Consider the following 17,672-nt stretch of genomic DNA (forward strand, 5'->3'; position numbering starts at 1 on the left):
GCACGTGCATTTCATGCCATGGGAAATGCGTTTCTCATCACAGTTTATGCTTTTGCTACCACTGCACGATTTTCACTCAGGTATCGGTGTCTGATTCTTTCTAAAATTTCAAACTCACTTGAGTGTTTACACTACGTTTATCAACACAATGCCCCCTCAACGTGTAAGGCGTCGCCTGACGACAGAACAACTGGGCAGATGTATTGGAATGCTTGACGCTGACTATTCACAACGTGACGTTGCAAATGCACTAAACGTCAGCCAGAGCGTTGTAAACAGGGCCTGGAACCGACAGCAAACTTTTGGTACAGCAGCACACCTACATGGGGGTGGTCGGCAGAGGTCGACAACCCAACGCCAAGACCATTTTGTGACTCTTCAGGCACGACGCCATCCCTTCTGGACAGCAACCAGCCTACGTAACGACCTCCTGAACGCCTCGGGGGTGAATGTGTCCACTCAGACGATACGGAATCGGCTTCACAATGCAGGTCTCAACTCGAGAAGGGCATGTGTTCGAGTCCCTCTGACTGTTCGACACCGGCGGGAGCGATTGGACTGGACTGAAGATCATGTCACTTGGACACAGAACGATTGGGTTCAAGTTCTGTTCACCGATGAGTCCAGGTATTGTTTGGACTTTACAGACAGGAGGCACCGAGTGTGGCGACGACAACGTGAACGTTTCCATGATGCCAACATCAGTGAACATGACCGTTATGGTGGTGGTTCCATCATGGTCTGGAGTGGAATCAGCAGGGATGGAAGAACAGATCTTCATGTCCTGGAGAGAGGAACAATGACGGGGGTGCGGTACCGGGATGAGATCCTCGATGTTTACGTCAGACTCTACGCTGGTGCTGTTGGCCCTGAGTTCATCCTGATGGATGATAACGCCCGTCCTCATCGCGCCAGGGTGGTGGAGCAGTACCTTCAGCAGGAGACAATTGTCCGTATGGACTGGCCAGCGCGCTCGCCGGACTTGAACCCGATTGAGCATGTATGGAACATGCTGCAGGTTGTCCATTCACGCCGTAGAGCACAACCCACGACTTTGGCAGAGCTCGGAAACGCCCTCGTGGAAGAGTGGAACAACCTTCCCATTGGAAACATCCGGGTGCTTATTGACAGCATGGCTCGACGTTGTCAAGCCGTCATTGATGCAAGGGGAGGCCATACCCGGTATTGACACTTCATCGACTAAGTGTAATGATGGACTATCCCTAAAAACTGTGTAATTCTTTCTCTGGTTTGCTGTTAACTTTTTGTAATGAAATGCCTTTTGGTGTTGTTATCAGATTTCAAGCATTCTGTATTGATAAATGTTCATGCCGTTCATGAATTTTCATTCATAACCTGAGTAAACACGTTTCTGAGACAAATTTATGTCTTTTGTTATGTTAGTGGTAAATTACACACATATAACCTAGTGATCCTTATCAAATTTTGAGTAGTATAGTTTCATACGTATTAATTAACTGATTATGAGAAAATTGACACACATCTAGCTTGCTGGAGTTTTGCTAATGCAACAATAAAGTTGATGACTGTTAATTCAATTTTATAATCATAAAAATCAATCAATATATGTTGTAAAACAAATTCATAAATGACAGAAGAACATTTGTCATTCAGTGTAAACCAATCATCTGTATTTCGAGAGCCATACAAATGTAAACATGGCGATTTACAGACAAGTTTTCTTGAACTGTATTCAAAGCAATTGATATAATCTGTTAACATTAAACTAAATACTTGAAATATTTTTTTTTCAAAATAGATTTAGAATACCCTTACTCTCTCACCCCTCTCGTCAGCAAAAATCAAATTGAAAGTAGGCCGTTTCAAACTGCAATGATGTCATAGTGACCCAATTCGTATCTATATAGGAAAATGATCGGGTGTGTATTTTTGAGTCGTAGTAGAGTAGAAATAAAGTTCTTGTTTTCGTGTATCTTGCAGGATAACCTCCTTGGTCTCGAAACATTTCTCAACTCCGAAGGTTATCCTGCAAGATACACGAAAATGCGATCATTATATCTTTTAAAAATATACTTTTCGTCGTACTTGTATAACTAGCGAACAAGACGTGTGTGCAATTAACTCTTAATTTTGTATTGCTTATAGGAGTTATGAGATTCATCACTGTTCGTTATCTTCACTTTTTCATACCCTATACCAAATACCTGTACATATATATTTTTACTGCATATGTCAAGATACATTAGGTATTCTGTTAGGTAAGTACCCTGGGGTCATCCCAACCCTATTTCATGATTATTGAAATATATTTAAAACAATTGAGATACTAACACCCTAAACCAAATATATTCCTGCTTCACATATCAAGATGCATTAAGAATTCTGGTGGGCACGTACCCTTGTGTCATTCCAACTCCCATCGTTTTTTAATTGTTCAAATATCTTTAAAATGGTTGAGATTCCAACCCTTGATGTAAATATATTTTGCTGCACATGACACAATGCACTGAACACCATGTTTTGTTCGTTTTTCCACCCATTTGCCCCTCAAGGTGAAAAAGAAAACTTATTGCACATCTAAAAAAGACACCACCAATAACCTCCCAATAGATAATTTGGCTACTGTATAAAGTGTAAGACGAGTTCTGGGAACCAGGTTTTTCTATAGAAAAAATTGTTTTCTCAATTCCTAATTAGCCCCCAAGGTGAAAATGAAAATTCTGAAACCTAATTCCACATCAACACAATTACATTCGGCTGTATGTACTCTTCCAGTGATTTTTGATACGCACGCCCAAGTTTTGTATGCTGGTTTTTTAGTTTTGTCTTTGGTTGGAATGGAAGGTAGGCATTCACATTTAATAATGCAATGTGAAGAGTCTTTTGTAACTGGATTGACTTCTATATGCTGTACATGGCCTTCATCATAAAATATTTTGGCTTTTAATTGACACCTTGCAGACTGTGGTGTTGAATCAAACGTACGTTTACTTAACACAAGATAGTTGTAAATTTCGTTTTCCGTAAGGTCAGGAAAGTACTCACAGTCCGATAGCCAGCCTGTCGTAAGCTGTGATGGAACTGGCAAATTCTCACCAAGCGGTGTAATTATTTTATCTTTCAGTTCTACTGCCGAATCGACACCGTCTGTGTTGCTGTCTAGCTCCAATTCTTTCGCGCCTCTGGCTCTACGGACAAGTTCGGGTTTATTTCCGAAAGTTGGTTGTCGACACTTTTTCAGAAATTCAATCAACTGTTTTTTGGTCATATTTTCAAAAGATTCCATTTCACAAAGTTTGATTTTAAGTCACAACAAAACACAATTCTATTGCCTTTATCGATCACGTTCTTGCGCCATAACAACTTTATACCTACCGGAAATCAGCGCCTTCAACATAGGAGAACGCACTGGCGGGAGATAATTAGGTTATCGAACGGTGCTATATGATATCACCTATTACCTGTGAAGAGATGATTATGCTATTGCGTTAAACGGAAGTGGAATTTTGGGAAGCAGTGGGTTATTTTTGTTCGTAAAAATATCGTTTTTGATCCCCCCCCCCCATAAAAATGAAACTTCCGAAACTTTATTGCACATCTACAGGATATCACCTATCATATTCCAAAATATTGATTAGCAACTGTTTGTAATAAAAGATTAGTCTGAGGAAGAAAAAAGCGTGACAGACGAAATGACGGACCAGGATAACAATATACCCGATCTGTCTTTAGAAAGTACGGGCGTAATATTTAAAGAAGTCCTCTAAAGGTGACAAACTTGTCCTTCCAACACAAACTACTAGAGGCTAACATACAAATTGGTTAACGATGTGTATATACCTGTATCCGGTTTTATTTGTTGAGGGTATGAATTCAGTTGGTGATGGGGAGAATGTAAATAAATATCGTTTATCGGTTAACGGTGATTTGCTCTATCAATTGTGTATTGTTTAATGTCCTTCCCGAGAATTTTTCACCCATATAGAAACGTCACCTTTGCCGGTGAAGGGTTGCAAAATTTAGGCCTACATGTATGATCGGCGCTTACGGCCTTTGAGAAGGGAGGGATCTTTATCGTGCCACACCTGCTGTGACACGGGGCCTCGGTTTTTGCGGTCTCATCCGATGGACCGCCCCCATTTAGTCGCTTCTTACGACAAGCAAGGGGTACAGAGAATCTATTCTAACCCGTATCCCCACAAGATTTGATTTGTTTGATCACGAGGAGGACTTTGATAATGGTGGGGATGATGTCTGGGAGATTACAAACTTTCCGTTTCGCTAAATGTGGATGTACTTTTTGGTAAATGTATTTTTTTCGTTTTGGCGTTAGTCCTTCCAAGGGTGTACAAGTATGCTTTCTAACAGGTGAGGGCGATTGGAGTACAGGACATGGATTCGATGGTTACATATAGGAGATTAAAGGTTTTAGTTTCGCCGATAGCCCACTTTTTCATACTATACGTTGACAGATTTGACTTCTTTCGCATCATATTTTACTCTGAAATATGAAAAGAAAACTGAGAAATATGTGATATTAAAAGGATCATGGTAAACTTAATGTTGATCAGCCCAAAGGTCAAGCCTCGAGATACAGTAAAATATAAGTAGCATACTCCTCGCGGCATTTGAAACCTCATGCGACACATTACAAATTGGTAAGATTTTGTGCAAATTACATGTTAAATGCAAGTGAAAGGGCGATATAATCATCAACAATCAAGGTATCGGGACATACTCTCTGTCAAACAAATCAAGTAAGTAGAGAGATGAAATGACCAAGAAAGATGGGTTTAAATCATCAACTTTGTAGACCTACTCGTGAAACGCGAACGAAGTGTTTGAGGTAAGTACTGGTTTCTGAAATTCGGTGACAAATTTGAATGATCAAAATATATCTACCACACTCTATGCAATATGATGTTTGTAGAAATATGGTGTATTTTATGAGAAAATCGATCTCATACTCGGTGATACTGCGTTTTCTCCGCTTCGGAGCTGAGCCCTCATGCTCCACAGTTACGACTCCTCGAATGTGACGTTGTATACGGTGAATGTTGACGTCTCCAAACGAGATCTTGTAGGTGGATCTACTGAAAAACCTAAACATTGACAATCAGCGCGAAAATGTAGTTACTCGACAAAAGAAAAATCATATGGTGGCCGGAAAAAAATACACTGCTGTTCGTTTTTTAAGGAGGAACTCTACATCGTCATAATGGCTGACTTCCTTTTAAAACATGGATGAAGATATGAATATCAGCAATATTTGCCTATTCATTTGAAAAAGTTAATTATCGCCTAGATGAGTAGCTCAGAAGGTTAGCACGTCGACTGCTTAACTGTAGATTGCAGGTTCGAGTCCAGCAGGAGTTTTCAATCCAACCCCCCATCCCCCAGATTGCTTTTTACTAAAACTGCATTTTTTGGACAAAATAAATTTGAAAGTTTTCAATTTCAAAATATTACTTAATTTTCCTCCTTATGGACTTCCATAGCAATGAAACTTCAATAAAGGTCAGTCTTAAATCAAAAGTAATTTTAAAATCAATCTGTCCGGTCATTCTGTCAATTCATATGTTATGATGTTTTATGTCTGCTCGTATTACAATCTAATGTGAAATTGTTTAGATTTCTGAAGGAATCTAAAACTTAAATGGGCCTAGTAGACGATGAGAAATAGAAGTTTGTCATACGCAACACGTTTATTTTTATGTACATGTAAGAATTTTTCAACAAACCTAATATGTTGATATTATGATGTGAACTAATATCGATATCCCCTCGCCACATACCATGAAAAGTGCGTGGAGCATGCAAAAAGCAAAAATTGCGGTTTGTTGTGAAATGTTGGCACGGTAGCCAAGTTAACGTTGTCTATGGAAGCCTAAAATTGCAACGGTGAATTTGTTCAGTATGAGAACTTTAAAACACGATGTTTTCTACTTTTCCCGCTGTAGATTTCTTTAGATTTTTGATATGTTGTATCTATCATCATGTATATTGATATGTGATGGAAATAAAGTATGTTGCAATTTTGTCCCGGTTATACATGTATTTATTTTGACTGGACTATAAGAAACAGAATATCATTTTATTTACGTAAAGAAAGCCTGCAAATGTTTAGAATAATTGAAAATGTTGCGGAAGAGAATCACTCCCTTATCTGCACTATTACAGAGATCACTAGAGTTGTAACACCCCCCAACACCCCCCTTATCGGAGAGGGCTACACTATTGCAGCTAGTACATTTTGTTTTACCATACTTTAAAGTATTAGAATTACAGCTCATAAGATGGTGCTGTATATACCCTCCCTTGTTGGAAATTGTGGATGAGTCGACCTTAAGGCCTTTGATTATATACTTTTCTCCCTTACAGGGAGGCAACAAAGGTTACGGTGCCAATCGGATGATAAGCAATCACAGGGACAGAATCCGGGAATGCAGCAGGCTCCACCACAAGCTGTGATTGTCAAGGGACAGGACCCACTGACTGCCACCATGTTGGCCACAGCCCCACCCCAAAAACAGAAGGAGATGTTAGGAGAACGACTGTTCCCTCTCATCTCCCAGATGTTCCCAGACCTTGCTGGTAAGATCACTGGCATGTTGTTGGAAATCGACAACTCTGAATTGCTTTACCTGTTGGAATCCCAAGAGTCTCTGGAATCTAAGGTTAAAGAAGCTGTTGCTGTGTTGCAAGCTGGCCAGATGAATAAGCAACCACCAGAACAGAATCCAGGAACGCAGCAGGCTACACCACAATCTGTGATTGTCAAGGGACAGGACCCACTGACTGCCACCATGTTGGCCACAGCCCCACCCCAAAAACAGAAAGAGATGTTAGGAGAACGACTGTTCCCTCTCATCTCCCAGATGTTCCCAGACCTTGCTGGTAAGATCACTGGCATGTTGTTGGAAATCGACAACTCTGAATTGCTTTACCTGTTGGAATCCCAAGAGTCTCTGGAATCTAAGGTTAAAGAAGCTGTTGCTGTGTTGCAAGCTAATTGGGCTAATGAATGAGCAACAGCTACCAAGCCTGCTGAATAATAAACATACGGTACTTGGCAACATTTCAAACAAGATGAACAATGACATCTGGACAATATCATATTACACCAGTCGTGATATATTTGCATTGGAGTGTGTGTTTTTGTAGTTGACTCGCGAAGCGAGATTATCCTTACTGCCATCGCCATCTCTACGCTAATTTCCAGCGGCTCAGTGTCACAAACTGTTTTGTTTATTCTTACACCGACAGCAAATAAATCCTGCGCTTAAAGATCGTCAAATTTTGAAGACATACTATATGTTGACATTTTTATAACAATGTAATTTAAACGAGTCACCTCAATACGTTTTAAGGAAGTTAGCTCCTGAGCTTTTGAGCACAACTGCGTAGGAAGCTCGTACAACTAAGTATGCATTGGTTCAATACTGATCCCTTTGGTGCAAACATATTACACATCTATTATTGAACCATATCCAGTTGAAAAAAAATTTATGTCAATTCAAATTTTGAAAGGGTTTTGCAGGCACTATATTTTGTGGCGGAATGATTGAATAATCAAATAGTTCTAAATCTGCGTGATATTACAGTTTCTGTTTCGTCTAATACATCTTCTATTTTCATACTTCAACATGTGTTTTATAATTTATGATAAAAGTAGTTGAGACTTGGAACTAGATCAAATGTTGTAATTTATTAATTTGGTTGATATATTTTTCCAAATAGAACACCGATTCTTAAAAAAGTTTAAATTAATTTACTCGAAATTTTGTGTAAGAATTGAATATTTTCGCCAATAATTTAAAAATTTGCAACGGCTTCGAAAATAGCCATCTTTATCTACTGTGGGATTTACACCATGTAAAGGTAAGAAATGCATGTTTCATTGTGATAGGGAGTTAATAGGATGTCTAAGGCAAAAAGTTGAAGCGGTCAAGGAATTCAGTTGAACCCATTTTAATCACAAAAAGCGGCTGAAGTTCAGACAAGATTTCCAGAACCACTTTTGACATTCGGAAGAGGCGTCAGTCCAAATATCCAGCCTCGACGAATCTTGCTGAGATTAGTTCGGTTCAAACCATCTTTGTATGTTTCCTTTACTTTAATAGTGGCATATACTTCCATTTTCTTCATGTACGGACCTCTGATTCAATTTTTCAGTGCGTTTTCCTCTTACGCGGGATGTAGAATAAAGTCGCTAAATGAAACACCAAACCTGAACGATTACTTCAAATCCAGATTTGTTTGTTTTTTCAAAACGGCAATTTCACCGAAACCTACGCGCGCGGGTGACGTTAAACGTAGAATTAACTTTAAGCAGCTTTATGTGAGAATAAACAATTTTATAGTGTGGAATATACTTCGTGGTAGAGAGATTACTGGAACTTATTTACGAATTGCCGGGAACCGCCTAAATAACTATCATTGTTTGTATGGCGCAATCTGACTGGCTAATAGTTCTTATGAACATTCCAAGCGAAAGGTCATGCGGACATGACCCCCTATGGGGTTATGCCAAATCCTATGGTAGCGATTGTGAGCGTATCTTAGGATCTGATTTTAATTAGATTGATTTTAAGACCATATTTCAATTCGCATATAAATTTTATGCCCCCGAGATCGAAGATCGGGGGGCATATTGTTTTTGTTCTGTCTGTCATTCTGTCATTTGGTAATTCTGTCATTCTGTCTGAAACTTTAACCTTGCTAATAACTTTTGAACAGTAAGTGATAGAGCTTTGATATTTCACATGAGTATTCCTTGTGACAAGACCTTACCGTGGGTACCAACATTTTTTAACCCGGTGACCTTGACCTTGGAGTTTGACCTACTTTTTGAAAACTTTAATCTTGCTAATAACTTTTGAACAGTAAGAGATAGAGCTTTGATATTTCACATGAGTATTCCTTGTTACAAGATCTTTCCGTTGGTATTGAACCTTTTGACCTTGACATTTGACCTACTTAAATTTTTTTTTTTTACATTGGTCATAACTTCTAAATGGTAAATATTAGAGTTTTCATATTGTACATGAGCATTTCTTTACACAAGATTTTTCTACTGGTACCAAGATATTTGCCTTGTGACCTTGGCCATCTTCGGAATTGGCCATTATCGGGGGCATTTGTGTTTCACAAACACATCTTGTTTAATTGTATCATGCATGACTGATTTTATTCACGTGCCATGTAGCAGTGATGATAATAAACATACCAGAGGCGGATCCAGGATTTCCGAAAGGGATGGGGGGGGGGGGCACATGTGAAAGTGAGGTATTTGCCAAATTAATCAGCCATTTTGGGTGCCAAATCTGAAGTTTTCATCTATATATCTTTGATAGGGCACAACAAAACACATACACTTTCATGGACGCTGCCATTACAGCTGACACTTTGAGTTCTGGGGATACTAACGGCGATTCCCATTGGTTTTCGATAGGTCACGTAAGGTCATGCATCTTAATGAGTTATGCAAAATATCGGCGTTGTGTCATACGGGAGGTAAACGGAGAGCGACCGACCGTGGATTTCTGACGATGCATGAATACATGATGTATGCAAATTAAGTATTGGATGTGTGGCATATGGGGCTTGATTCATAGACGTTGTACCCTAAGCTGTTTATGAAACCTTTGACTTATGTATGAATATATCAACTACAAAAACTATATAAATCCTTAAACATGAAACAAATATATAGTGCTAATGATTTTTTAAGGTAAATATTTTAGTAAATATCTCGCTTTCTTTGGTTAGATACTAGTATTTGAGAATTGTATGGTTCTATTACGACCAAGCGATACTCCCCGTCGAGGCCTCATCGAAAGTGTGTAAAACCCTGATCATGTGACTATTTCTTCTGGACGTAAGTACATCTGTAAGAGTATATCATGGACATTTTTTTCATCCTCAGTGTGTTCTGTTTTTGCATTCATATTATTCTACAATCGTACAAACATTCCACGGACCTGTATTACATTTCTTTTCCATGCTTTACAGTATTTTGCTGAATATAATTTGCATTGGACGTCGCGCACGGTGTTTGTGTCAAAACGTATTACATTGCATTATGGTAGCATTTACGCTGTTTTATATAAATAAAACCACTTTACTATACGTTGTGTTTTAACGTCATTTTGGCGTTACCAAAATTGACACCAATAGCGTGCGCGACATCATTGGTATTTAATACCCCCCCCCCCCCCCTTTGGACCTGAAAATTGAGGGAAAATCGCAGTTCGGCGGTATTTTTAGCCGGACCTATTTCCCGAAGAGCAGTTTGCCAAATATTATCAGCGTGTTCAAGTCGCACAGCCGCTAAATTAAATTCACGTGTAATGATAAAAAGTACTAATACATACTCCCAATCGCACAACACAAAATGTAAATCAAACACAAAGAAATAACATGTTGATAAACTTAAACAAAATCAAAATCTAAACAAAATTTTAGAAATCGCTGATATTTTTTTTCCTAAAAACTCCAGTCATCTTAAAACTTTTAACATACAAACTACTTCACCAAAATTATTGGGTCGTGGGAGGAAGAATAATTAATGACAGCGTAACAGGCAAAATTTGGTCGAATTAGAGGCGCACACTAGAGGAAGCCTCCGCGCTTTTAGGAATCATCATGATGGTCTGCAGATGTTGATGTAGTCAACAGATTTGCTACTGTGACAAAATTTAACAAGAGGCCCACGGGTCTTGACGGTCACCTGAGTATCATAGCCCATACATGGAGTCTTATATTTCCATTTAAGCCTCAATATGGAGTCTTTTGTGCACTTGTTTATGATCTTTCAAAATATGCATACAATTACAGAAGAAGGAAAAATGGAAGTTTGAAACCTATAAATCATTTTAACATCCTACACCCTCAGCTCAATAGTTCAATATACCTTGTTAATCAAATTGCTTTGGATAATTTTTAAAACGGTATTAATACACACAAACAAAATTCTTTTCAATAACATCATACAAATATCATATTCAAACACTATTTACAATTAACGTATATTTGAATTGTGATATGAAGTAGAAAAGTTGTCATATTTTGTGAGTGCAAGATTTAACGTTGCGTCTTCTATCCGTGTCTGATGACGTTTTCTCAATTCCTATACAGAAAAAAAAAAAAGTTTAATATACCTTGTTAATTAAAATCCTTTGGATAATTTTAAAGAATTTGTTGATACACACATACAAAAATTCTTTTCAATAACATTATAGAAATATCATAATCAGAAACTATCTAAAACTAACGTGTATTTAAATCAATCATGACCATTGCCATCGAAATCCTTGTTTGAAAAGTTAGACTAAAGATGGTTAAATGTGAAGTAATTACGTGTATTCTATTGTAAAAAAAAAAACTTTTAATGGTATGAGCTCTAAAAATCTACGAGATTTTTTTTTTCAAACTCATGATTTCTATTCCATGCGTCCCGAATTAAATTATAATCTTTGTTTACCAAAACATTGAACAATTTTGTTTCTAAAACGTTCTTCAATACTCGGGCATAGATGTATCTAATGAGGTACCATTAGATATAGAATTATCACCGTCTCTTACTCAGTCTGATTAAAATCAAACCTCTCGCTTCGAGGTCCCGACTGCTTGTAATTAACTCTAATTATCTAAACAGGCCATTCCACAATGACCGACCTCACAGTACTCGGTTGATCGCACGCGGCATACACATAGGGTATGTCAAGGGGAGCCTCGGGTAAGTAAAAAGTTAATATGGTGATGAGTCGAATCAGTCTCAAATAAAATCTGATTGGGGGGGGGGGGTATGATAGTACCATACAATACGCATTTAATGGCGCACGGGCCTCCCCCAAAACGACAGCGACGAGAATTGATGTTAAAAGACAAAGATGAATTCGATACATTCTTGGAATAAACAGAATCGTCAACAATCCAGTTATGTTTTTCAAAAGCGGGGTCTCACTTTGTGGACCTCTCTGACGAGTCAGACAGGAATACCACAATACAGGTACAAGATAACATAGGAAGAAGATCACAATACTGGTACAAGATAACACAGGAAGAAGATCACAATACTGGTACAAGATAACACAGGAAGAAGATCACAATACTGGTACAAGATAACACGGGAAGAAGATCACAATACTGGTACAAGATAACACGGGAAGACGATCACAATACTGGTACAAGATAACACAGGAAGAAGATCACAATACTGGTACATGATAACATAGGAAGAAGATCACAATACTGGTACAAGATAACACAGGAAGAAGATCACAATACTGGTACAAGATAACACCGGAAGATCACAATACTGGTACAAGATAACACAGGAAGAAGATCACAATACTGGTACAAGATAACACAGGAAGAAGATCACAATACTGGTACAAGATAACACGGGAAGAAGATCACAATACTGGTACAAGATAACACGGGAAGAAGATCACAATACTGGTACAAGATAACACGGGAAGACGATCACAATACTGGTACAAGATAACACAGGAAGAAGATCACAATACTGGTACATGATAACATAGGAAGAAGATCACAATACTGGTACAAGATAACACAGGAAGAAGATCACAATACTGGTACAAGATAACACCGGAAGATCACAATACTGGTACAAGATAACACAGGAAGAAGATCACAATACTGGTACAAGATAACACAGGAAGAAGATCACAATACTGGTACAAGATAACACCGGAAGATCACAATACTGGTACATGATAACATAGGAAGAAGATCACAATACTGGTACAAGATAACACAGGAAGATCACAATACTGGTACAAGATAACATAGGAAGAAGATCACAATACTGGTACAAGATAACATAGGAAGAAGATCACAATACTGGTACAAGATAACACAGGAAGAAGATCACAATACTGGTACAAGATAACACAGGAAGAAGATCACAATACTGGTACAAGATAACACAGGAAGAAGATCACAATACTGGTACAAGATAACACAGGAAGAAGATCACAATACTGGTACATGATAACAAAGGAAGAAGATCACAATACTGGTACAAGATAACACAGGAAGATCACAATACTGGTACAATATAACATAGGAAGAAGATCACAATACTGGTACAAGATAACACAGGAAGAAGATCACAATACTGGTACAAGATAACACAGGAAGAAGATCACAATACTGGTACAAGATAACACAGGAAGAAGATCACAATACTGGTACAAGATAACACGGGAAGAAGATCACAATACTGGTACAATATAACACGGGAAGACGATCACAATACTGGTACAAGATAACACAGGAAGAAGATCACAATACTGGTACAAGATAACACAGGAAGAAGATCACAATACTGGTACAAGATAACACAGGAAGAAGATCACAATACTGGTACAAGATAACATAGGAAGAAGATCACAATACAGGTACAAGATAACATAGGAAGAAGATCACAATACTGGTACAAGATAACATAGGAAGAAGATCACAATACTGGTACAAGATAACACAGGAAGAAGATCACAATACTGGTACATGATAACAAAGGAAGAAGATCACACTACTGGTACAAGATAACACAGGAAGAAGATCACAATACTGGTACAAGATAACATAGGAAGAGGATCACAATACTGGTACAAGATAACATAGGAAGAGGATCACAATACTGGTACAAGATAACACAGGAAGAAGATCACAATACTGGTACAAGATAACATAGGAAGAAGATCACAATACTGGTACAAGATAACACAGGAAGAAGATCACAATACTGGTACAAGATAACACAGGAAGAAGATCACAATACTGGTACACTATAACACAGGAAGAAGATCACAATACTGGTACAAGATAACATAGGAAGAAGATCACAATACTGGTACAAGATAACACAGGAAGAAGATCACAATACTGGTACAAGATAACACAGGAAGAAGATCACAATACTGGTACATGATAACACGGGAAGACGATCACAATACTGGTACATGATAACATGGCCTCATTACGTCACCTACGTCACCTACGTATATACCTCTCCTATCAAACTGATTCCCCGCTGATTGGTGCTAGACACACTAGAGAAGCGAGGTTAATAGGATACCACAGGAAGAAGATCACAATACTGGTACAAGATAACACAGGAAGAAGATCACAATACTGGTACAAGATAACATAGGAAGAAGATCACAATACTGGTACAAGATAACACAGGAAGAAGATCACAATACTGGTACAAGATAACACCGGAAGATCACAATACTGGTACATGATAACATAGGAAGAAGATCACAATACTGGTACAAGATAACACAGGAAGATCACAATACTGGTACAAGATAACATAGGAAGAAGATCACAATACTGGTACAAGATAACATAGGAAGAAGATCACAATACTGGTACAAGATAACACAGGAAGAAGATCACAATACTGGTACAAGATAACATAGGAAGAAGATCACAATACAGGTACAAGATAACATAGGAAGAGGATCACAATACTGGTACAAGATAACATAGGAAGAGGATCACAATACTGGTACAAGATAACACAGGAAGAAGATCACAATACTGGTACAAGATAACATAGGAAGAAGATCACAATACTGGTACAAGATAACACAGGAAGAAGATCACAATACTGGTACAAGATAACACAGGAAGAAGATCACAATACTGGTACAATATAACACAGGAAGAAGATCACAATACTGGTACAAGATAACATAGGAAGAAGATCACAATACTGGTACAAGATAACACAGGAAGAAGATCACAATACTGGTACAAGATAACACAGGAAGAAGATCACAATACTGGTACATGATAACACGGGAAGACGATCACAATACTGGTACATGATAACATGGCCTCATTACGTCACCTACGTATATACCTCTCCTATCAAACTGATTCCCCGCTGATTGGTGCTAGACACACTAGAGAAGCGAGGTTAATAGGATACCAGTTTACTCTCTTATGCGACGCAGTACAATAGACAGATTTGTTTATTGTGAGTTCGCGACTATCACGCGGGCAAATAACACTAAAGAAATAGTTCGTAGTTAAAGCTTGAAAATATTGACGTTAAGAGCATTAATATAAAAGTATGGATTTTATTTTAAAAATAAAATGATCAAAAGATCATTAAAAAGTAGGGAGACTCTGTTCAAATTATAGTGTAAAGTACTTAATGATACGTGACGTTTTTCTGGCTTTTTAAAGATTTTGATATTTACCGTGCCTAGAAAACGTCAGGGCGTCATTACGTAAACTGGAAATTCGCCGCCTCCAGCTGGAGGCAGCATTCTCAGGCCGATTTTAAATACTTGCGAGTCGAATTCAATATTAAAGTCATTACTAATCAATAAAACGATGGTTCTTGTACTTACTAATATCGATTTTATGGGTTCTTTCATCACATAAACAGTCTCTTGAAAACATTTTAACAAACTGTCGAGCTTTGTTTTGAGTCACATGACTCGTTCGCTCAAATGACAGCGAAAATTCGGTTGACTGCAATTCTGTGCTTCTGTTATCGAATTTTGGAGTGATATTTTCTATTAATTGATATTAATAAGTACAAGAAGCATCGTTTTATTGATTAATTATGATTTTAACATTGGATAAAAGTGAAAAGATACATAACACTGCATGAGCTAATGTCACGTATTCACTAAAATAAATGACGAAGTAAAAATTGCGCAAAATAACTAAGTTAAACAAAGTAAATATAAACTGATGACTAGATTATTAGGAATGTCACAAAACATGACAAAGTTTACCTTTGAATGATAACTAGGAATCGAAAAATAGAATCAATTTTCAATAGGTTTAGTATGAATTTGTCACAAGCACTGAGATACTCCAGGACGTGCGGATTCTACACAAAGAAAACATGGCTAAAATTCTTAGAAGGTTGAAAATGATAAAAGAAGTAAGGATACAACCTCAGACATGCACACTCTTTGATCATCCGTCTTATTAAATTCTGCGTACATCCGTCTTATTAAATTCTGCGTACATCCGTCTTATTAAATTCTGCATACATCCGTCTTATTAAATTCTGCGTACACAATTTGCGTCGGACAAGCTAGCATACCCAAGTTTTCATTTAGAAGAATCCTAGGCAGACTAAGCCCACATCTTACCAGTTAATCATGAAAATGTTTTGAATTGTGTGTGGAATGATTTAATGCCTCAAATTTTGATACATGTCCATTTTGTTGTTGCGAAAACTCGCAGAGCAGAACTGCTATTACCTCGACTTGTCCCACTATTGAGATCATTATCATCTCCATTCCTGTCTATTTGTGTTTAAAATTTAAAGTAATCTTACAAGCGTTTATCTGCTTTGCAGTGCTTTTTATAATGTAAGTAGGAATTTAACATGACCGCACTTCGAAAAACTACGATCATTTTAAGTCTGAGAAACTTAACGTATTTACTAGCAGCTCTTTCTGTTGTTGTTCTTTTTAGTATTTGGAACCAGAATCGTCAACTCTCAAAATTTTCAGACTCGCTATGGAGGTTCAAAGGAAATTTGTTCAATATTTTTTATTCAACTGTTCTCTTTAATACTAATAATTCCTCTATCATTGATTTCCAAAGTAATGGTGACAAACAAACAGCATTCCTGTCTATTGAAGATCACGCGAGGATTACAAATGAAAGCCATACTGCAGCAAGACCCTTATTGTGCACTTCATGTTTCCTTCATAACTATGGATATGTTTTAAACAATGATGGCATATGTGATTTGAAAAACAGTGTTGATTCAATACGGATTATCATTCTAATTTTCAGCACTCATGCGAATACTGATAGACGGAAAGCTTTGAGGGAATCTTGGCTTCTGCCTTACCGACATAACCAAGACAACATCCGGTACGCCTTTCTTCTAGGGATGACTTCTAACCCGAGTTTACAAGGGCGGCTTGAGACAGAAAGTGCACTGTATAAAGACATAGTTCAAGAAAATTTCCTTGACAGTTACCACAACCTCACCATCAAAACAGTAATGGCGCTGAAGTGGGTAATCACGCACTGCAATCACGCAAAGTTTATGATGAAAACAGATGACGATATGTACGTAAATACGGAGTCTCTGAAAATCGCCCTCCAACAACATGGTATTCAATTACTCAGGTCTGTCGGTGGTCACTGTTGGCTGAAAGGAAGGCCACAGAGACAAAGGAGTTCTAAATGGTACGCATCGTACAGAATGTATCCACAAAAGATCTACCCCGGATTCTGCTCCGGGACCGGATATGTAACAAGCATTTCAATGGCTAAAAAACTGTTTGATGTTACTCCACATGTTCCTTTCTTCCACTTGGAAGATGTGTATGTGGGGCTCTGTCTATATGCTCTTGGTTTGTCCGTGACGCACATCAGGGGTTTTAACTTGGGACGGATTCCTCTTGGATGTGTCTATAAAAGCAACACATTAATTACGTCACATGAACTTGAACTGCACCATCTCTTGTATGTGTGGCATCTGAAGTGTAAAAAAAAGCACACTGGATAATTGAACACCATCAAAACATGATTGAGAAACACAATGACCTATGCAATCATGATATTTGTTTGACTTGTATGTATGGCCTTGACTATCATCTGTATAATAGAGCTTTAACCTTGACCTGTTTGTTTACATTAAAAAAAGTTTTTCATAA

At 37.9% G+C, this 17,672-nt stretch overlaps 2 protein-coding genes across 2 annotated transcripts; both read left to right on the forward strand.

Annotated features, from left to right (window-relative positions):
* The first annotated feature begins 5,466 nt into the window (after positions 1–5,466).
* Positions 5,467–7,627, forward strand: LOC125680648 (polyadenylate-binding protein 1-like). Its single transcript, XM_048920338.2, has 2 exons — positions 5,467–5,499; positions 6,364–7,627. The coding sequence occupies exon 2, from the start codon at positions 6,426–6,428 to the stop codon at positions 7,008–7,010; it is 585 nt and encodes a 194-aa protein (XP_048776295.2). The 5' UTR covers positions 5,467–5,499; positions 6,364–6,425; the 3' UTR covers positions 7,011–7,627.
* Positions 7,628–16,202: 8,575 nt separating this feature from the next.
* Positions 16,203–17,672, forward strand: LOC125681026 (beta-1,3-galactosyltransferase 1-like). The gene has a single exon (XM_048920910.2). The coding sequence runs from the start codon at positions 16,385–16,387 to the stop codon at positions 17,522–17,524; it is 1,140 nt and encodes a 379-aa protein (XP_048776867.1). The 5' UTR covers positions 16,203–16,384; the 3' UTR covers positions 17,525–17,672.

This window comes from Ostrea edulis, chromosome 2 (assembly GCF_947568905.1).
Source record: "Ostrea edulis chromosome 2, xbOstEdul1.1, whole genome shotgun sequence".
Taxonomy (NCBI): Eukaryota; Metazoa; Mollusca; class Bivalvia; order Ostreida; family Ostreidae; genus Ostrea; species Ostrea edulis.

Coding starts and splice junctions, on each gene's coding strand:
- LOC125680648 (XM_048920338.2), top strand. CDS start 6,426: ATGCAGCAGGCTCCACCACAAGCTGTGATTGTCAAGGGACAGGACCCA.
- LOC125681026 (XM_048920910.2), top strand. CDS start 16,385: ATGACCGCACTTCGAAAAACTACGATCATTTTAAGTCTGAGAAACTTA.